This window comes from Nelumbo nucifera, chromosome 6 (assembly GCF_055504915.1).
Source record: "Nelumbo nucifera cultivar China Antique chromosome 6, China Antique-T2T, whole genome shotgun sequence".
Classification (NCBI taxonomy): domain Eukaryota; kingdom Viridiplantae; phylum Streptophyta; class Magnoliopsida; order Proteales; family Nelumbonaceae; genus Nelumbo; species Nelumbo nucifera.
In genome coordinates, this window is record NC_142654.1 from 62,090,756 (window position 1) to 62,113,660 (window position 22,905).

The 22,905-nt window shown below is 36.3% G+C and overlaps 1 protein-coding gene across 2 annotated transcripts; it reads left to right on the top strand.

Annotated features, from left to right (window-relative positions):
- Positions 1–2,065: 2,065 nt before the first annotated feature.
- On the top strand, positions 2,066–13,859 carry LOC104604313 (uncharacterized). Of its 2 annotated transcripts, none has more exons than XM_010268608.3 (15): positions 2,066–2,265; positions 2,382–2,589; positions 6,042–6,153; positions 7,264–7,376; positions 8,945–9,067; positions 9,206–9,408; positions 9,978–10,053; positions 11,798–11,884; positions 11,975–12,055; positions 12,193–12,225; positions 12,447–12,500; positions 12,591–12,632; positions 12,907–12,985; positions 13,065–13,135; positions 13,387–13,859. In XM_010268608.3, the coding sequence occupies exons 1-15, from the start codon at positions 2,249–2,251 to the stop codon at positions 13,462–13,464; spliced, it is 1,377 nt and encodes a 458-aa protein (XP_010266910.1). In that variant the 5' UTR covers positions 2,066–2,248; the 3' UTR covers positions 13,465–13,859. The 2 variants fall into 2 exon arrangements, with proteins under 2 accessions (XP_010266910.1, XP_088746963.1); XM_088890837.1 differs by having other exon boundaries at positions 2,253–2,287.
- The last annotated feature ends 9,046 nt before the right edge of the window (positions 13,860–22,905 follow it).

The following is a 22,905-nucleotide window of genomic DNA, read 5'->3' on the forward strand; positions in this document are numbered from 1 at the left end:
TAAATACCTTTTAAACAGTCACAATGTTTGAAATTGTGGTTATTCAATGTGCCTTCTTTGAACCAACACCTACCTTTTCTTCATAACTCTTCATAAACTATTTAAGGAGCATGAATCATATTTCAAAAACACACATTTTCAAAATTCACTAACTCTCTCTCTCTCTCTCTCACTCAGTCCGGTCTACTACAGTCTCATAGAAGGTTTGTTCAGAGATTCTTCAATTTTGCTAATTGTAGATTCTCGCCCAAGGCTCTGTTGTATCATGGGAACGGATTTTCCTGTAACCCAACAGTAAAATCAATGAAACTGAGTGGGGGCAAATAACGTTCTAAAGACATTGTTTTCAGATGTGCCTCAGAGCTTCTCTTCCAAAGTTATAGTGACCCCATTTTTCAACAAAAATTAACTCTCTTTATCAGCACAAGTTGCAACATTGTTGTCCTACCTCATCGTGAAGAAGTCCTCCTCCCCAAAGAGGTATCTTCCCTTTCCTATGCTAAACTCACCCAGACCTTATTTTGTTTAATATGAATCTCCAAAACTTTGAAAAAAAAAAGCGCTTGTCTGAAGCCCCCTAGACTAACAATCTCACAGCATCCAACATCTTTCAACTCAGATAGTCTTCATCAACAACCACAAAGTCCCCCAACGCATCATTTGTAACCTCTATGAAACCCCGCCAAAACAAGTTCCTCCTCCCATGCTTTCTTTGTTATTATTCATGGAGCAAGATTTAGAATAAGTAACCCATGCTTCATGCATGGTGCTTTATCAAGTTTCGGAGGAAAAAGAAACATGCTTCATAACTAAGCAAAATAATTTTATGGGAATTTTATTATAAAAAAGAGTTCTTCTATTAGCTAGAATCAATGAATCGAGAAGAAATCATAGATGATAGACATGATCAAGCTAGATAGCATAAAGCTCATCTATCCTGGGAAGTTAACACATGGCATGTCCGACAAGTCCCCTTGTTTGATATATAGATTGAGCATATCGATCACCTCTTTGAATCAAACAAGACAGACAACCACACATCGTATACATGACAACATAGGGTATCCATGAAAATTGCCCTTTTCATTCTTAAATTTGATTAAGCATTCTTCATCTCAAACCATTGCACCAGTTGATACTGCTCAGGCGATGTCAGAGACAAAGGCAACTCTCGTTAAGAGAGCACTAGGTTCTTCCAAACATGGATTTTTAAACGAATTGGTTAGTCATGATTACCAAAAATAACAGTTGTAAGACTAGCTAGCCGGAGATGGAATAGAAGGAAAAGCATTGGACGAGATGGAATAGAAGGAAAAAAACTTTTTCATTCTCTATGAAGAAACAGAGAAGGAAGAAGGTTGAAACTTGAAAGAAAAAGGGACAACGAGGTTTTTGTTGTTCGATTAGGATAAAATTATTAAATGACGCCTAGGGGTAATTTTGTAACTATTGATGTTTTTGTACGTGAAGCCAAGAAAACCAATTTTGTACGTGAAGCCAAGAAAACCAATTTTCATTGGTTCATTCTGCACGCTTGGCTCTTGGACCAAAACAATACTTTCTATCGTTGCTTTTGTTGAATTTTAAATCAAAGTGGTTTGCTTTTATTATTCCATCTTAAAATACAATGGAATTTGGCTTTAATCGAACAGTTTAGATTTAAATTTAAAATAATAATATCTGAATCGGATCAAATCTAGACAAACACAAATTCGGTTCGGGCCGACACAATTACACCCTTATTTTAGTTAGTGGGCCCAAATCATCCAAAGTCATTCTGCTTCAGATGACACATGGTGTCGAGGTGTATATAGATTTCAGTGTGGCTACTTAATGTGTCCTCTCCTCTGTATATGTACGACCTTTGTAAGCTGCCTGGAAGTTGCTGCTGCTCTGAATGATTATCCATTTATCCGAGTCCGACGAGACGAGTTACTAATTGGCCAAACGTGACGTGAGGGAGATAGAGGTAATTTGAGGGAAAGGACGAGGATCATTTGGTCATAACCCATTCGACTTGTCTCTGTCTGTTCGTCATTAATTCACAGTTCTACGCTTAGAAGCCAAGTAATGATTTCCTTCAAAGTTCAATCTTCTCTAATTCTCTTGACCCCGGTCTGTTTAAGTAAAAATCGCGAAAGAGACAACCATTTCTCCTTCCTCACTCCAAACATCAATAGAGTGAAAGCAAAAGTCGTAAAGCGTAAAAGCAAAAACGTCAAGACTTGTACTACTCGACAGAGCAGTGATGATGTGTTTAGTCCGGTAGCTTGCTCTTTAAGACGAAGTTTCGTTTCCTGTTTTCTCTGTCCTTGCTCTGAGTCTCTCTTCTCTCCTTCAGGCTTCACCCTCCTTTTCTTTTTCTTTTGTTCCTTGCGCAGGATTCTTGGAGAGAGTCGAGGGACAGAGACAGAGACAGAAACAGAGATGGTGTATGCAGGGCTAATCCACCTCTTTGTTACAGTGTTTCTCTATCACTTCGCGACCTTCATGGTCATTCCGGCCATCACCGACGTCACAATGTCGGCGATTTGCCCGGGAAAAGATGAATGCTCCATCGCCATTTACCTCAGCGGATTCCAACAGGCGGTATGTCTCTGCAACTGTAATCAATTAAAGTAACTTGCCTTTTGTTTTTTCCTTCTATCTTCTTCTCTCTCGCATATCTCATGAACTGGTCGTAGCGAATTTGGTTTCTTACGTTGGTATCACAGTAATTAGCCTAGCTCATGACGCATCGGACTGCTATGTAGTTAGGGTCTTGACCCAGCAACAAGTATTACAATTACAACGTACAAGCTTGCAGAAGTGATTCTTTCTTTTTTTCTTTTTTCTTTTTTTTCTTTTAAATTCTATGTTTAGTTATTTACTCACTCGTTAGAGCTAGAGTTGCAATTTGTTAGTCCGTTGTTTTTGCTTTCTTCTTCTTCCTGATATGACTCCCTGCTCCCAACAAGTTATGGTTATTAATTTGTCCGACCGGCGAACAGAGTCCGGCCATGTCAGTAGGCAGTAGTCATCATCCCTCCGAGAAGGCGTAAGAGTGGAATGTTTGTGGTAGGGCGATGATGTCAAAAGATAAAGTGTGTAACAAATGGGATGAAATGGGCAAATAGGATATGTGTGAATCAGAACCAACAATCAAAAAGTCTTGTAGCTGGGGAAACGGCTTGATTCGAGAAACCTGTCCCCGCGGACATGGTTGTAGCCTTGACGTAACGTCAACCGACTGGCGTGCCGGATCAAGCCAACTTCTTAACCAATATAGGCCTGGTCCTGGCTAGTGTCTATGTGGGTTTCCCTGCACTATGGCAGCTGACGTCGCATACCTAATTAACGGATCACACCTCACACCGACCTCACAGCTCATCCCACCGTCTACTCAGAACATCTCACCATGGATAACATTATACAAGGATGAGCGATTGAAGTGAGGTTGGTGTGAGGAGTGCAGTCTGAGTAGACGACACACTCGTTTTCGCCTTCTATGCAAGTGGGTCGGGTTAGGTGATAAACCCAGACTTATCCAATCCCTATTGGATTTGGGTCGGGCTAGTCTTACGGGTTGGATTCGTGTTGGGGTGTGCCCGTACTAACCTGGCCTGTTGGCGCTGCTGCTTTGAAGATCTAGTTTCATTTAGTCTGATTGGGTCAGGTTTGGGTTGGTATTACTGCAAGTCGGGTTTGAATTCAGGCAAATCCGGTTAAACCCAACCCATTTGACATCCCTATCTCTACTTTTTAATTTGGGTCATATGCTGGAACACCTCTATAGTTTAACGGATTTACTCAAATCCATTGTATCATTTTCCACTATAGTTTCATGGATTTATTTAAACTTATTTTATAGTTTTTTATTTTATTAAACACCCTTTATATAGTTTGCAACCTATTTGTTATTGGACCATTTATTAATAACTATTTATTTTTTTCATATGAAAATAGTAATATAATTACCTAAACTGAGTGGAAAATGTTCAAAGGCATCGATCATCTTAGTTTATTCCAAAAAGTGTTTCTAATGTTTTTTTTTATAAAAAACAAAATTAATTAAATAGAGCCAAATAGAATGGTTGATTGTGTCAAATGGTATTTTTTTATTTTCTTTTTAATTGAATTTATATGAATGAATGTTAGTGTCAGAATTTTTATTTTTCATTTTCAACTAATAAAAGATTGATTAAATAAATTGATTACAAACTATAAGAAATGTTATAAGATAGGTGTTTTAGTAAATGAATCTTTTGAGTTTTGTTTTTTATACTAATCCTGCTGGATCAGTGGCAAATCTGCACGTTTCTATTCTTTAGCTTTTAAAGTTTAAGTAAAGAAAGTGGACAATGCTTTTGAAAAGGGATCAAACGGGCACCATCAATGCAATGTTGGCTGGGTGTGTGTATGTCGGCTCTTTGTCGTATGGACAGTAGGCTACATATTTACCTTTTTGGTATTTGGTGTCATGCACCACTAACCCTCCTCTTGACCCTTTTCTTTCCTTAAAGTGGTGGTTGGGGGATTCTAATACATCAATGAACCATCACTCGATTCCGTATCACTTCTTCAAATGGTTGAACTATGATGTTTTAACATAGTCGTTGGTTATCGGCCAATAATCTGACTTTAAGTCTACAATGAGTTAGAGATCTAACAACTGAACCACCATGGTGTCCGGTATGATCTTTGAAATGATACGTGCAATGGTTAGGGAGATTAGGGGTGTTTTCAGTTTAGTGTCAAGTTGTTTGGCCAATTAAATCGATCTGATCATATTAGGGAGTTGGTTATTCAAAACTAATTGACCATTATTGAAAATCAGTCAACTTGGATTGATTTATTTGAGTTGATTTATCAGTTTGGTTAATCAATCCAAAAGGTTTAAATTAAAAATAAATAAATTTATAATATAAAATATTTTAAATTAGAAAATATAAAAAAAATTCTTAATTTTTTACATTAAAAATTTTAAATTTAAAATATAAAATATTAATATATATTTATAATTAATTTGGGCCAATTTTGATCTACTTACATATAGTCAAATCAAACCAATCCAATCTTAGAATTAACAAAATGACTGAATTAAAGCCAATTAAAAATATTAGAAACTGATGAATTGGGTTAGTTGGTTTTGATCGGTTTGATGTCTAACTCTAAAGAAGACAAATGACACAATATGACATGTGCCATTAAAATATTTTACACAAGTGCTCCGCGCACTTCTCAGTTTGGGGCTCCATCTCCACGGGTTTTTTTTACCCATTCAGACCACGAAGTAGACGCGCTCCATCTCCGTTACGCACGTCTCGTTCACCAATGATGGTTTTTTGTACCCATTCAGACCACGCTCTCCATCTCCATTACGCACGTCTCATTCACCAATGCGGGTTTTTTTGTACCCATTCAGACAACGAAGTAGACGCCCCCTCCCTCCTCTCTCATAGCCAGTATTATCATATTCGGTTCGATCGCCGGTTACCTCTATAGGCTGCACAGTTAATTTAGTCACTGGTTAAACCAGTAAAAGCATAACCCAGAAGGGCTTTTGGTTTGGGTGCTTCCAAACTTGAAACCCTCAAACTTTTTTTACGTTGTTGTGAACATGGTTTTCGAACTGTCGTTGATTTGAATGATCGGATCGTTTGGCCTGAGAACCATCTAAGCAGTCGGTTTTGTTTTACCTTAGATCCAGTCCCTAGTCAAAAATCATTGATTCAGACAATAATCCATTGACTCGTATGATTGAACCATTGACTCGTCAATCAGTTCAATGGTTTTTTATTATTTTTTATTTTTAATATTTTGTCAAAATGAGCCATCCAATCGAACCAAATGGTCGAACCATCGACCCAGAAACTGATAGTTAAAATGCTTTCATTTTCGTGTCATTTTTTAAGCCCATGGTCGTGAATGCCTCTATTATCGGTGGAACCATAAAATTCATTCTACACAAATTGCTTATATTATTGGATCATGTGGATTCTATGATGGTCACTCATGCGCGATGACCCTCAAAATTTGGGATGAATGTTGTTGTGATGCAGATAACAGGGGTGGGGTCGCTCGTCATGATGCCTTTGCTTGGGAACCTCTCCGACGAGTACGGGAGGAAAACTCTGCTCATTCTCCCAATGACTCTCAACGTTGTTCCACTAGGTCTGTACTCTTTCCTTACTGCTGCATATTACTTGTATCGTAAACAGCTTTTCTTTCAAGAAATTCATCAAACACATTTGTGCCGGTGTTTATAAACCAAGACGATCCAAAAAGTTTACTGGCCGTTCAGTAATATACTGGATCACTGGTTTTGACCCACCCCAAATTAAAGGGAAAATTCTCAATTAGTACTATGTATTTTGGGTTTAGTGTTATTTTGGTCCTCAAACTTTAAATTACGATAATTTAATATTCAAATTTTTAAAATGTGTTAATTCAGTATTTATCATTAACCAGTCATTAAGTGGCATTTAAAAAGATACAAATGTCCTTTGAGTGTCATAACTTTCTTTATTAATCATCCAAACGTTGACAAAAAATTAAGATTCTTTTCCAAAATTTCGGTTCGGTTTGGATGAACACTTTAGAAAAGAAGAACATTTAGTGATCACTTTAGAAATATTTTGACAACTATTAAAAGTTGTCTTTAATATTTTTCAATGATAGGCTGGGAGTATTTCAAGTGAAAAATGTTAAAAAGAAAAAAAATGAAAGTACTCATTTAGCATGCTTACAATGCATGCCTACCTGATCCGGGTTCAGCTCTGAGGTCTGACTCAATTTCAATTTTGGATTTAAGTAGATGGGTCCAAACCTAGCACTCTGGCAAAAAAAAAAAAATAGTGATTGTATTTGTAGGTTTTCCCCACGACCACAATCTTCACATCACATATTCTATAGGGGCGATCATCAAAAATGAGAAAATGAAAAATCAAATCGAATAAAAAATTTCAGTTAATCAAACTGGTCGATTTAGTATTTTTGAAAAATCAAAGGTACCAGTTTGATTTTTTTTACTCTATATATATATATAATATTTATTATTTATAATATATATTATATACATCAAAAACTTGAAAAATCATAAACCAAACCAATGAAAAACTGAACTGATCAACCGATTAATCGATTGATTTCGATCGGTTTTGTTCATAGTTTTCCAAAAACTGATGGTAGTGGTTCGGTTACTTTGAGCACCAGTCGATAATAGTAATAAGGTGGATACAGTTTTATTTTATCTAATAATAACAACAAAATGCAATTTTGCAGCTATATTGGCATGCAGCAGGACGAAGAGCTTCTTCTATGCATACTACGTGCTCAAGACACTCACAGCCATGATTTGTGAGGGCAGCGTTCAGTGCCTTTCTTTGGCTTACGTGGTATTATATCTCGACCCCTCTTCACTCCAACCAACATTGGGCCCGTCTAAGTTCTCACTTCATCCAAGCTCAAGAACATGAGCTTGTGTTTTTTAAGTTTTAGCCACGGGCAATTCATTTTATTGGGCTTCATGGTCTGGTACATCCAAGCCCATAACTGCTCTCTAATGACCCATTCAAAATAAGGCTAGATACATAAAGTTGTAGAGCCAGTAGAGGTATATTTACAACCTATCGAAACCGGATTCAGTCAGTATAAAGGCCCGTTTGAGCAGTCTTTATAGCATTGCATTGAGAATATCTCTCATGAAATAAAGCACATAAGCATGGAGATATCCCCAATGCAAGGCTGTAAAGACTGTTAGAGCGGAGCCCGGATCTGCCCCTTATAGAGCGTGCTTCACATTGATCTTACAGCATATCTTGGCCACATATTGGGAACATCTCCCGTACTTGTATTTATTATTCATAAGGAGATATTTCCAATACAGGGTGGGATGTGACTGTGAGACACGCTCTGTGAGGAGCAGATCCCAATTCGTTCAAACAGGTCCTGCACTGACTGAATTTGATCTCCATCCTATCACTGAAGTACAGGTGCATAAGCCAGAGTGAACTCTGAATTGACAAACATATCAGGTTGGGTTGGTTCACAGTCAGAATCTAAAATATCAAAATTCCTGGGTTCAGACTTGAAATGGTCTATTCCCAATTTCCCTTGGTTCGACAGGAATTAGAATAGACATTGGAATCAGTTAGAATAGGATTTGATTTTCAAAGGAGGGGGAGGAAATGAGCATTCCTTCAAATAAATAGGGGAATGCTATTAACGGATTCCAATTCTGCCCAACCAAACAGTTAGAATTGAAAATAGTTTATTCGGATTCTGATTTAAAACTCCTATTCCCATGAACCAAACGGGCCCTAAGTTGGTAGGTTATCTGTTTATTCATAGCAAAGATTAAGGCCCCGTTTGGTGCATCTTTCCGTGTGGTCTTTTGGCTGCTTACAAGCCAGGAAGACCGAAAATCGGTCAATTCCCGTTTGGCACACGGAAGATATCGCCGTCAAAAGACAGGGTGCCAAAAAGACGTGGGAAGTCCATTTTGGGCTGATTTCGGGAAGCTCCAAATGAAACTTCCCATGTCTTCCGCATTTTAAACCTGAAACGACGCACGGAAAGATACGCGCCTGCCAAATGGTCTTCGGGCTGCCCAGATCTTATGTCAAAAGCTCAATACGTTAGATCTTATGTCAAAAGCTCAATACATCTATTGACTGTCAGAACTACGAGAAGATCTTCTAAAAAAACTTGCCAAACGGGCCCTAAGATTAACTCCGCTGCTACCAAGGTTGGGGGATGGGCTACCCCTGTTGGTTGTTGTCTAGCCCACTAAAAACCCGATATTCGACCCAAGCCGAGCCCAAGGAGGCAACGACTGCTGGAGCTGGACTCGAAATTCGGGTTAACTAAGCCCAAGTCGCTAGAGATTAGAGACCAGCTAAATATTAGCGCTTGCAACGGGTTAACTCAGCCATTTTCTTCTTTCTGTTTTCGCACTTTGCAGGCAGACAATGTTCCACATGGCAAACGAATATCGGCATTCGGAATTCTAGCTGGCACCGGGTCTGCGGCTTTTGTCTGTGGAACTCTAACTTCTCGCTTCCTCTCTACTTCCTCCACATTCCAGGTCTTCCCGCCTTTTTCTTTTCCTTTTCTTTTAATATACATTTTCGAATTCTCTTTCGGAGTTGTTATCACTTACCAGTGAATCGACTCTCAATAGCCTTTTCCGTGGCCTAATATCATTATCATTACTGTGTTTCAGGTTTCTGCGTCTGTAGCGGTGCTCGCAGCTATGTACATGAAAGCTTTCCTCAAGGAATCGACCTGTGAAGATTTGGAGAATATGAAGCAAGATGTCTCTCAAAAGACCCCTCTTGTTACTTGTTCCAATGGAGAAGATTCCTCAAGCAAAATCTTTAAAACGATTCCCTCGATCGAAGATATGATTTGTTTATTGAAGAGTAGGTATGTATGTTAATTTTGTTTTAATTCACCTTTTCTTTTTGCAAAGATGCAATCTTACTTATAAACAATCACCTAATCAGCGACTCTGGAATTGATGAGGAATATGGGAGGAAGTATTGTTATTTATGTAAAAAAGAGAATTGATCCTTCATTTTACATTAGTGGAAGGCTGGAAGCCCCAGAGTTCTGGAGCCCAATTGGTATCTTATCGTCACAATCCACTCAGCAAACCTCTGTCATTTGCTTTCCAAAATGCCTGATTAGATACACGTTTGATAGACCTGAAGAGCACATAGATGGCTGTTGCGTCATTCATTTGGTTGACCTAAAATATTGACTAAAAACTCGGACATGGCTTAGTTGAGTTGACCTAAAGCATTGACTAAAATTTCTTCTGTTCAATGTTTATCAGTAGTTTGTAGGTACTCTGTCTATTCTTATATTCTAAATCCAATAGCCAGGTGTATTAGAATTCATTTTGCAAATCTTCTTTAAAGCAATGATTCTTTCTTTTATTGTTTCTTCCATCTAAACTGTTTTGATAAGATTACCGAGAATTTGTTGTGCAGCTTGACATTCTCACAAGCAGCAATTATCGCATTTTTCACCAGTCTTGCAGAGGGTGGCCTTTATACTTCACTATTGGTATTTTTCTCCCTCCATTAATCATTACTTGAGATCCAATTGTATGATGCATGGAGAAATTGTTTCTATGGCAGATATTATTCACTATGTATTAATTTTGAGATGTTCATACACAAGATAGAATAAATAAGAGAATATTAGAAGAAAGGAAAAGATTAGTCTTATTTGGAATGGGTGATGCAATAGTATTACACAAGCTAGTGTACATGAGATTGTCTTTAGTTTAGTCTTGCAAACGTTCTCTTATAAGCCACTTTAAACATTAGCTAGTTGATCTATGGACCCAATATATGATCTAGTAATCTCATTCATACACTCGGTTGATAACAGAAAATGACGAAGAGTTTTTAGTTGACACAACGTACTCCAACAAGAAAATTCTTCCTATAATCTTATCCATTGGTCTCACCACTTCAGACACTATTCCTCTCTTCTCCTCCCTCCCTCCCTCCCCTTCAATAGAGGCCCTGCAATGGCTAGAGATCAGTAATCACCAAAATACCCATTCTAACCTTGTTAGATCATGGGTGGCTATTCCCATTTGATGAAAGCAACACACCTTTAGCCCAAGAAGCAACAGGATGGCTCCATCAAATGTGCTTGTTACAATGAATTTGGTTAACTTTCCATTGTCATTTTTGTGGCCCACAGCAGGAATGATTAACATTTTATTAGGAATAACTTCATCTTTAGATTCGAAGTCAGACTTAAAAAAAATAAATGGAGAAGAATGAAAGTTTAGTTTGCATAAATTACCTTACTCCACCAATTTCAAACAACAGATTCCTATACCAAGTTCTACTTTACAAGGCTAGACCTAACCCTGCACCCTATGTTTCCCTTTGGGGGTGTTCTACAACATCAATGTTTTTGCTTTCATTTGTTTTGGAATTGCCACATCAGAAGAAAAGCAAAAATACATTCTTGAATTGTATTTTTGTTTTTAAAAGAAAAAAATGAGTTGGTTTTGTTTCGAAAAAACAATACATGTTTTTTAAATAAAGTTCGAGAATATGAGTTGTTTTTTAGAATGAAAGAAAAATTTGTTATAGAAATTATATGATATTATTTATAGAATATGATATTAAATAACCAGATGAAAAGCATGTGCTTTAAACCAAAAATTCAAGAACATGCTTTTGGTTTCAGTTTGTTTTTGGAACTCGTAACAAGAAAAACAATTCACATTGGATGAGACTCCCTTAATGAATGGAAAAACTACCACAGAAATGTATCATGTTTGGTATTGGTGAAATAGATTGATTATTAAAGTTGTCATTTCATATTAATAGGGTTATTACTTATGAGAAATGAACCAAATTATTGTCAGTCAAGCCTTGGCTTCCAATATTCAAGTGCAGAAAAATGTGAAGAATAAATTTTCTTTGAGAAGTGAAGGCCTCTGCTTTTGATATCAAATATCTTCCATAGGTGGAACTATAAAATACCACCTTGCCGTGGTCTTTCAAATAAAAACTATATAGCCACTTATGAAATTTGAGTGTTGTCTTAATGTGGGTATACATATTCAAGTCATGCTAGTGATCTGGGAAATAGAAATTTGAATTTATTGGAGCAAACTCAAGAAATTCATTGACCAAAACGTACGCTGTAAAAATTCAGTTGGTGTCTTACATTGTTAAATGAGTCTTACAGATTAATAGATAAATTATATCGTCTCTCTAAAATAAACATTCAGAATTTTTTGTGATTAATTATTCACTTTTATTATTGCCTTGGGCAGTACTATTTGAAGGCATCATTTCACTTCAGCAAAGATCAGTTTGCTGATCTAATGCTAATAGTGGGGATTGCAGGGGCATTCTCACAGGTAATTTTACATAGTTTGTGTGTTTATGTGTACTATTCATGAAATATTCTAGCTGGCAATTGATGCAGCTAAAATTGAGTCACTCTGCAGCTGGTTCTCATGCCCACATTGGCACCTGCTATCGGGGAGGAGAAGCTTCTAGCCATTGGGCTCTTTGCAAGTTGCACACATGTGAGTAATTAGGTGATTAGTTATTCAGTTCTGATACTTCTTTATACTTCATGGTCTTCTTTGGTTCTTTGCTGTTTTCAGCTGATCCTTTATATTTTAAACTTGGACTTACTGATCCATGGAATGGAATGTTGCAGATGTTTCTTTATGGAATATCATGGTCCTCTTGGGTACTTCCTCCTCCTCCCCCACCTCTCCTAATCATAAGTTATTACCATAAAATTTAAATTCCTTGTATTTTGATAATCTGTTTTATCTTTGTTTCCATGGTAGAAGAGTTTTTTCTTCTTCTTTATAGTGGCCATGTTTTTGTTCCGCTAGTTATTCTGATACTTTCTTAACTAGCTTCATTCAAACCATATTTCTTAGTTGACATGTCAAAAACTTGCAGGTTCCTTATGTTTCAGCCATGTTCTCTGTTTTGGGTGTTCTTGCAAACCCCTGTGTGAGTGCTTTACCATGTTAACTTGTTTTAATTTCTGAATAGTTGAATTAGGAATTAGTTTTTCTTATGCAAAGTTCCTATGTTGTGCAGATCAGGAGCATTGCATCTAAGCAAGTTGGGCCCAATGAGCAGGTAACTTTTCTACAAAATGTAATGGTTGGTGCATTTTCTTTTGATTGTACATTGGAGTGTGACTGCTGAAAGTTTGTTCCTACAATTTTTAATCTCTAAATTATAGAACAAAGCTTTTAGCCATTTACAATTTTACAATCCCACAATGTATGCTCAAATTTCTTTAAAAATAATACTGTGTACAGCATAACAGTGAAGAGCCAATTTCCTTCTCAAGAAAACTAATTCTCGTCCTATGCTAGCTTATATAATTGAATCAAATTTCTCATTGCAGGGGAAGGCTCAAGGGTGCATCTCAGGCATAAGTTCTTTTGCCAATGTTGTTTCTCCATTAGCTTTCACTCCTCTAACAGGTAGTAGGAAAGTCGTTTTACAACTTCGTATGATCTAAAATTTGATTATATAATAATTATGTTTATTCTATTCTTGCAGCTTTGTTCCTGTCAGAAAATGCCCCTTTTCATTTCCCAGGTTTCAGTATTGTGTGCATTGGGTTTGCAATGGTAAGCCCTTCTAAGTTGGTACAGTATTTTGAGTTTAATAGCTTGCTTATGACCATTACATGAATAATTTGTTTCTTTTCCCCTAAACTGGACCAGAAGCCTCACTCTATATTATTTGAGCCTAATTAAAATTCTTGTAATCAAGTTGGCTGGGAGATTTTTCTTTTAATGCTCTTACCCATACTTTTTGTGATATGTTATTACCATACTCATGGACATATTTTTACATAGGCCATTTTCTTCCCATGCAGATGGTAGCCTTCATACAGAGTATTATGATTAGGGCTCCTACTGCAAGCCACAAAATCAGCAGCAACAGCCTCTGTTAAGGCCTAATCTTTTAAGATGAGAATGCCTATAAAGTACAGAAGATCCATCTGTGGCCTTTAACATTACTCCTGGAGTAGCCATTGCAACCTCAACGCCTTTAAGCACAGGAAAAAAAAAAAGCTGAGACTGGTTGCTGATCATCTTGATTCAAGCAGTCATCAGACAGCTTAAGATTTCATGCCTGTCATTCATAGAATTTTGACTGCATTTGGTGGTTAGAATCTTTCCAGTTGGGTGCCAAGTGCAAGTTGAAGTCGCATTACAGGAATCCATGACTTTGACTTTGAACCCCGAAAACATACTAATGCTCTCTCTCTCTCTGGCCTGTATATAATCTGGCTTGTAAATGCCCATTCTTATATGCTTATAATCTAATCCTAGTATTTTGTTATCATATTATTGGCATGTGTTTGGCGCAATAAGAGGCTTCCACAAACTGAATCAGGATTTTCTCTTCACAGAGCGCTCCTCAACCAACCTCACAGCACGTCCTAATAACATACAAGTATGTGAGATGTTCCTGATTTACGGTTAGGGCATACTGGTTGGTCTGAGGAGCATATCCGGACTCCCACAACCCATATGGGTGGGGACAGGGCAGGGTGCACATGAGACCCACTGGCTATGCTATACCATGTAGAGCCTGCTGCTCTGTGGGCATGATTCCACGCCGCCTATTTTTGGAGGGATGTAGACTGACCATCTCAACTACTAGATCATCTTTCATTGGCCACCTAAAAATATTTGAAACAGTAAAAGCATGCTTAGCAATGAGATGAGCTATGTTATTTCTCGGACTTAATTACTAGCAGGAGAGACTTAGGGCTGGTTTCGTTTGTGGGAATTGGGGTCTGGATTCTGGAATCAGAATTGGAATAGGCCATGGTTTTTAAAATCGACTTGGAGACCGAACCAGTCAGGGGTCCAGTTACTGGGTTGAACGGTTCGACCATTCGAACCAAATGCTAGGCTTGTTTTTGACAAAAAAATAAAAATTAAAAATTAAAAAATGGTCAAAACAGTTCGAACGGTTAACCGTCCGATTCAGTGGTTCGCTGACCAAAATCAATGGTTTTGAGGGAAAATTCAGTTTTTGGGGAAAACGGAACCGGTCACCTGACTGGTTCCTGGTTTTTCCGGTCCAGTTTTGAAAACCATGGAATAGGTTATTCCGATTCCAACTGTTTGGTTGGGAAGAATTAGAATCTCATTTTTCTTTCCTGGTGGAATGACATTTCCTCGTTTCAGGGAATGGCCACTTCCACTCTCTTGAGAATAAAATCTTATTCCAACTGATTCTGATTCTCATTCTGATTCCTACCTGAGCCGAACAGGCTATGGAAATAAACCATTTCGATTCCAATTCCGACTGAACCAAATGGACTCTTGATATGAGATCTTATGCGTCTGGGAGTATTTGACAGTGTTCCTATCCACCAGCATTAGTTGTGTCATCAAAATTGATTTTAAAGAAACCCTACCTAGGTCTCATCCACCGAGCAATGTAAGTGGTTTCCCGCACTTCATGATAACTGGGAGAAGAACCTCCTGACTCCTGAAGAACTCTGCTAACATCTTGGATCAAAGCATGACTACATGAGCTGAGTTAACAAATGCCACATTAGACAAGCACATTTAGCAAAAGCCAACTGAGGCATTATTCGAAACTCTCATCGAACAACGATCATCAACTTTGACCAGAAAGAAAAGCAACCCAGAATTGTCCATTGTGGATGGCTATCCACTCTTAAGATCGTCATATAACCAAACCAATCTAGAAAACAAGCTAGAAATCAAGCAGTTGAAGAACAAATGCTCCATAGTCCTAACGAGAGAGAGAAAGAGCACAGCACAAGTTAGGTCCATTTTAGTAGAAAAACGGGCTAACCCACTAGGAGGGAATTTGTGATATGATGCCATAAAAGAGATGTCTCGAGAGCACTTTGTTGGCGTTGGTTCTCCTTATTGGTTTAGTAGATGTTTCTTGGTGGGTTGTCGCTTGTTTTTGTTTGATTTCCTGGTTTTTGCCTGTGGCAGGCAACCATCTCAGGGTCTTTGTTTGATTTGTGGTCAGAATTTGAATCGGAATTGGAATGGTATATTCTCAGAGTCTTGGTTCAAATAAGAATTAGAATAAGCTGGAACGGGACTTCATTCCCAAGGGAGGGGGGAAAATGACCATTCTATCAGGAATGAAAATGGCATTCCAATTTTGCCCTACCAAACAGTTGGAATCGGAATGGCCCATTATGATTTTGATTCCAAACCCCTATCCCAAACAATCCAAACGACAAGTATCAAGAGAGAAATATCTATGTAGCTCCTCAACATTCCACGTGCGATTCACCCAATCGATTAAAGCAGCAACTTTGATACGAGATGAAATCAGTCCCCCACAACATCCCACAGCACATCCCCGCCATGTATTGAGAATATTTCCTGATGCTAATACCAAAAATGATGATGTCATCATCAGGAGATGTTCCCAAAACACGGCGAAAATGTGTTGTGGGACATTGTGGGGGGCAATCTTGTGAGGGGCTGATTTGAACTCCTTTGATACCTGTAGGCACATCTGTAATAAGAGGGTTCAAAATTATATGCATGTTACAAGGGGTGTCAATTGGACTGGATTTGGTCCAACCCAATCTGGTCCACTATGAGTCAATTACAAATGGATGAATAATTTGGATTATTGGATCAATCCAATTCAATGTCTGGACCATCTAATCTCTTCAAATTGGTTTTAATTTAGATGGGTTCCAATTCAAATCTGGTCATTTGACACCGCATTCTTATATTCTATCAATGGACCGATATTGATTCAATCCAACTCAACCCAATATAAATCCATCATGGATGGATCAAGTCCAATCTAAATTCAATCCAATAAATATATTGGACCACTCTGAACTGATCCAATTCAATGTCTTATTGGTCCATCCAATCCATCCAAACTGACTTTGACTTAAAATTCAACCCAAAACTAATCCATTGACACCCCTAATTACAATCCATGGATGCTCAAATATCTTGACCTCAGCACCTTGTTTGCAAAACAGGTCCATAAAGCCAACATGCTAGCCCACGTAATCCCACAGATCATATTAATTTTGGCCAACCAAATAGATATTCTATGTGCTAAATATTTCGAGACCAACAACTGAGCCCATAGTTCACAGGCTTTGTGGAAAAGACAAAATAAACGCCACAATTTGACAATCAACACTTCTTGATTTTTGAGGTTAATATCCATGAATGAAGAAACCAAGATCCCTCTTATCCGTGGCCCCACCAGAAACCTCTCGAAAGAAAGTTAATTGATTCGATAAGCATGTTGTGAAATAATAGAAATTGATAAAATAAAAAAAAGGGAATGGATTCCATCACATTCTTCACCAATATACTCCTGCCAGCTTGAAAAAGCAATTTATTCTTCCAGTTTTGATTCTTTTGAATCCTCAACTTTATTTCTCAATAATGCCCTTGCAATTGTCTGTACTTCAATTGATTTGCCTTCATATAATTTAGGGCCCATTTGGTCTACAAGAATAGAAGTCTAGAATCAGAATCAAAATGACTATTCTAATTCCAATTGTTTGGTTGGATGAAATCGAAATTTCATTCCCATTTTTGGTGGAATAACAATCTTCCATTTGACTTCCTGTCCAATGATAATGAAATATTATTCCAACTGATTCCGATTCTCATTTTAATTTCTGTCTGAACCAAACAAACTATGAGAATAGACTATTTTGATTTAATTCCAATTCTGATTCCAATTGTGAACCAAATGGATCCTTAGTATCATCTAAATAAGTAATCAGAATCAAAATGACTATTCTAATTCCAATTGTTTGGTTGGATGGAATCGAAATCTCATTCCTATTTTTGGTGGAATAACAATCTTCCATTTGACTTCCTGTCCAATGATAATGAAATTTTATTCCAACTGATTTCGATTCTCATTTTAATTTCTGTCTGAACCAAACAATTTATGAGAATAGACTATTTTGATTTAATTCCAATTCTGATTCCGATTGTGAACCAAATGGATCCTTAGTATCATCTAAATAAGTATGGGGAGAGAGGGGAACTTTGCCCGAGACCCTATTGAGGAGAGATATGAGTGCCAAAGCAGCCATTAAGAATAAGTGGGATAGATATGCAATTAAATATGAGAATGCAAAAACCATGAGAGAAACCTCTTAACTAAGAAACTTAGAGCAAGGAGTATTGATCCATCTGTCATAAGCTTTAAACAAATCAATCTCGAGAAGAAAATCACCTTACTTTTCATTTTCTTTTTGAGGGAATGAACCACTTCCAAGGCAATAATTCTATTATCTATAATTGAGGATAAAGGTATTTTTTTGTAAAGGAGAAATCAATCATGGCAGATTTTCTTTTAAGTCTTTGAGAGAGAAAGTAATAATCTTGTAAATCATATTGATAAGTCCAATAGAGAGTAAATCTGACACCATCTCAGTCTCAGAGAAGATTATTAGTTTCATTGAGTTGCCCAATCAAAGCAATGAGCTCACATTATTAAAAAGAGATGAAATTCCATCTGGGCCCAGGGCCTTGAGAGGCCCAATATAAAATAGGGCATCTCTCACTGCTTCCATGATTGAGGGAGCACATAACATCTGATTCTCCTATATGATGGGGGGTTTTTAATGAGGTTTTTGAAAGAAATCCGGAAGATAATCATTTCGTTTTTGGTTCTTTTTTTAATAGAATCTGATCCTGCCCAAGTTTATCACCTTGGAACTGAGATAAGATTTCCGCATTAACGCCGATTAAAACCTAAAATAAGGCCATTTTAATTACGGGTTGAGAACACGTTCAATCACATCACTCTTAGGCTCCTTTCGTTTTTTGGTAAGTTATTTATTCGGGTAAATGTATTTATTCATGTTCTTTTATTTCTCATATAAATATTGTAATGATCATTTTAATCATAAAAACACATTATTAAAAATGTCATTTTTGTCCCATTCAAGTGTTGGCAACTTTCTCCCTAGGTGGGAAAGTTATTTACCCACCTAGGAGATGGGTAAGTGATACCTAGAAAAATAAACTTTTCTTGGTCCCCACATAAATTTGAAAAAAGCAACATTTTAAAAAATGATCCGCAAATAGAACCGTTCTGGCCACCGGTTTCTAGGTTGATGGTCTAACTCTCGGGTTCAAATGGACTATCCATTTTGACAAACAAATTAAAAAATAAAAAACGGTCAAAACCGTTGAATAGGTCAACACAGGTCAATGGTTCAACTGCCTAAGTCAATGGGTTATTAACTTTTTCAATGGTTTTTTACTAAATACCAAATTTGGGATAAAACGGAACCGGTTGCCTGAATGGTTCCCGAGCTAAATAGTTCAATCGTCCAGGTCAACTACAATTCAAAAACCTTAGAAAAAAAGAAGATAAGATTGTTGACCAACTTTCCTCCCTTTCAACTAATTTATAATTTCCTAGCCTTCTAGGGATACAATCTGAATTTGGGCGGGTCCGGATTGAGATGTTTTCTGCTTTGGGCCCCAAAAACAATGTAAAATGCTGATTCGGACCAATCTGAATTACATCAATATGTTTATTTCATTCAGGTAATGTATTGAAGTGGATTAACAAAAGAAAATTTTGTTAAAATAATTGATTTTTTAGATCTTGAATCTATTCTTTAATCAATATCATAGGTTACTTGTAAATTGTAATAATATATAAAGTAGAACAAAATACGTTGAAAATTGAACCCTTTCAAATACTTAGCTTGTGTTTGACATCATTTTTTTTTTCTGAAACATTTTATTTATCGAGACAAATTAACAAGAGATAGGTATGGTCACATCAAAATTATTTCAGTTATAATGATTAAAGTTTACATCAGAATTATTTCAATTATACCAAACACAACCTTACCATCCATCACGTGTATGGTAGTGAGGGTGGGTTTTGTTAATGAACCATATTCTACAACAAGGAATGAAGGAAAGAATATTGGCACGTGGCGTATGTTCTCTCTGCTGCTTAATTTGCTGTGAAAATATTTATTTGGGAAGAACTGCAATAATTTGGCATGCCACCCGTCCCCTCTGTTTTTCTTTGTGCAATTTTATACAAAAATAGGAGCCCAACAGCTTACTGCCTACCAACCGAAAGGGCCGCTGTACTACTCTGGATTTTTCTTTTGTTGAGATTGAATCGCTTACCGTTAATACTGAGACTCTGAGAGTGAGATCCGATGGAGGCTTTAAAATAATACATATCGGGGAAAATGTTGATACGGCACGTCAGTTGTGTGTATGCATGAGGATCCACCACGTGAATCAGAGCATGGAATGAGAGATGGCACAGACCCAAAATGTGTCCAGAATCCAGCGTGAATCTGTGTTCAAAAAGCATTCCTCTATATTCTCTAGTTTTTGAATCTGCTATAGTCCAGATTCCAGCGTTTGAATCGCATGCCAAGATGGAATCATACAATCCAGCAATGCCATTATGATACTAGCAGGGTCGTGGGATGTATGGAATTTGTTAAGTTAAAAGATAAATAATATAAATATGTAAGTTTATATAATTATTTTGTATAATAATTAATAATTATTTATATTTTATATTTTATTTTAATAATTTTTTTATAATATAAAAATAGTAATAATTAATTTTAGATAAGATTATTTATCAAACTTAGGAATGGCAATTTTTTCCATTTTCTCAATCTTTGTTGGGATCTGCCTTGAATGGGATATGGATGGGGATATTTTTTCCCTGTAGGGATGGAGATGGGGAAATTTTCATCCCCATTGGTAGGGACAGTGCAGGGATGGGGAGAGCACTTCCTGCCCCGCATGGACCCCTAATATATATGTATGTATACGCATATATTTATATATGTATATATGTACGCATATTGTCTATATGTTAATATTTTTTAAAAATATGGTTTAATATGTTTGAACATTTTCTAATAAGATTGTAAATTTCAATTACTTTTTAAATAAAGTATAAAGCAAAAACATAATAATTGACATTATAAAGAATCACATGGAGTGGGGATCCCCGCGGGCATGGGGATAGGCTCCTCATCCCCACCCCGTTGCCATTCTGAATCAAACTAATGAAACTGACCAACCCGATTTCTATTATTTTCAATCGGCTTTGGTTCAACAATTTCCCAACTCAACTGGATTGGATCAATTTCGCTTTGTCCATTTGTAAATTGGCTAAAATCGAACGGCTCAACCATATATATATATATAATTTTAAATATATTTTTTAATACGGGAAAGTGGAAATTTTCCAATATTTCTTAGGCTAAAACAGTTTATATGATAATTTTATTTTTTAATAATGCCATTGTAATTTTTTTAATTTAATTTTTAAGTTTAAATCTTTTAAATCGACTAACCAAACTGAAAATTGACCCAAACCGATATGAGTGACCAACCCCCAACCCAACCAGGTCGATTTGGTTAGCCAAATGACCTACAACTAAACCAAACCAACCTGTGAACAATAGTTTAATCTCCAATAATTATTAAAAAATTATAGTGAAAATACACAATAAATTAAATTTAAAAGCTAAATAACAGTAGTTTAAACTCTAATAATTATTTTTTATCACAAAAAACAATAAATAATTACTAAAATACAATAAATATTAATTTTAGTATAGGTAAATATATAATAAATAAAGATTAAGTTTTTAAAATTATTACTAATAAACAATAATTTTTTTGAAAGTTATTTTCTATAATTATTAATTGGTATAGATGAAATTAGTTATTTACAATATTATTTATTTATTTATTGAAATAATATCATTATTTAAATTTTAAAATATTAATTACATGTTGAATATAATAATCCATAAAATTATAGTACTATTAATACATAATTTTGTTATTTTAACTATTTAAAATCCAAATATGTTAAATATTTCGTTATTTAAAATATTTAGTTATTTAACTAAATATTTAACATCTTAATCTATTTATTTTAATTGAAAGTTATTCAGTAAATATTTAATATATATTATTAATTGATTTAAAATATTAAATTTTTATTTTTATTTAAGTTATTTAGTTATTAAAATATTTAAATAATATTTTATTTTTAATGTTAGATTTTTATTATTTGAATAACAATTAGATTGAATAATCTAGAAAATCACAATTTCGTCATGAATTTTGTACACATATATAATTATTAATAATATGAATGTTATTAAATCAAGGGTAAAATATAAAAAGCTCCCCTAAAGTTTCTGGCAATCATAAAAACCTCCCCTATAATTTTACTTTAGCAAAAACCTCCCCTAAACTTTTAAAGATCACGACAAAAACCTCCCTTCTATCACTGATTCAGACAAAAAACCAATAAAATTATGAAATTGCCCCTAATTAATTGTCAAGGAGTCAATAAAATATTTCAAAATGTCAGAAGTGCCCCTACTTTCCCTTCCTCTTGCAATAGAAGGGAACAACGTGAAATCCTTCCCCCAGTCGCCCCTCACTGCCCCCACTCTTCTTCTCTCTCTTCTCCATCCCCATTGTCCCCACTCTCTTCCATTGAGTCAATTGAGTTAGAGCAATCAATGCACCTATTAACAGAAAACGATGAATAATTCAGGAGATGAAAGAACTCAAAAAGATTGGTTCATATACCCAAAATTGCCAATTGTGTTTCTAATAGAATGTCTTGAAGCTGAGGTGATTGATCGCCGAAATCTACTATTTGCACAATTTCTTATGAAAACCAAGAGCAATACAACCAATTTCAACTCAGAATTGGTAAAGGGTAAACTCGATAAACCCAGAAAGCAATAACAAGATTAACATGAAAGTTCAAACCCACAAGAGATGTAGAAAGGAAAGTAGAAAAACACGCAGACAAAATGGAGAGAAAAGATGACTCCAACCCTAGCCAGAATCGAATTTAAGAAATTTTATAAATTAGGGAAACGACAGACGGGATAACAAAAATCAAATCATACGTTGATCCATTCAACAAGGAGAGAGATTGAGATAAGGGACAAGCTCCCTCTGCAACTAATCAAGCGGTTCCCGGAGGTCTGATCTGTGTCGCTAAGGGGAAACCGCATTTTGCTGATTTCAATCTCATGCCGGAGGGGTGGGGAGGGTATGTGTACCCCTAGATCTCATCCATGGCCGAAGCTTACTCGTGGTTAGAGAAGTTGAGCTTGAAGCGCATGGTGGTGACTGATGAGGTGTTGGAACCGATCTCGCGTTTGTTTAAGAATTTTAGTGTTCTGGTCCTCTCGTCTTGTAAGGGTTTCACTATTGATGGACTCACTGCCATTGTTGCCAATTGCAAGTTCTTTTTCGTTCACTACTTAGTTCTATTGCTTTGTGTTGGGCAGCAACCTGAAACTGATTTTTAGTAGGTTTAGTTAAAACCTCAAGTTCTCATA

What these genes read in the sequence shown, in the direction of transcription:
- LOC104604313 (XM_010268608.3), top strand. An exon ending in TCTCAACGTTGTTCCACTAG is followed by an intron (nt 6,154 to 7,263) that starts GTCTGTACTCTT and finishes GCAATTTTGCAG; the next exon opens with CTATATTGGCATGCAGCAGG. An exon ending in GAATATCATGGTCCTCTTGG is followed by an intron (nt 12,226 to 12,446) that starts GTACTTCCTCCT and finishes AAAAACTTGCAG; the next exon opens with GTTCCTTATGTTTCAGCCAT.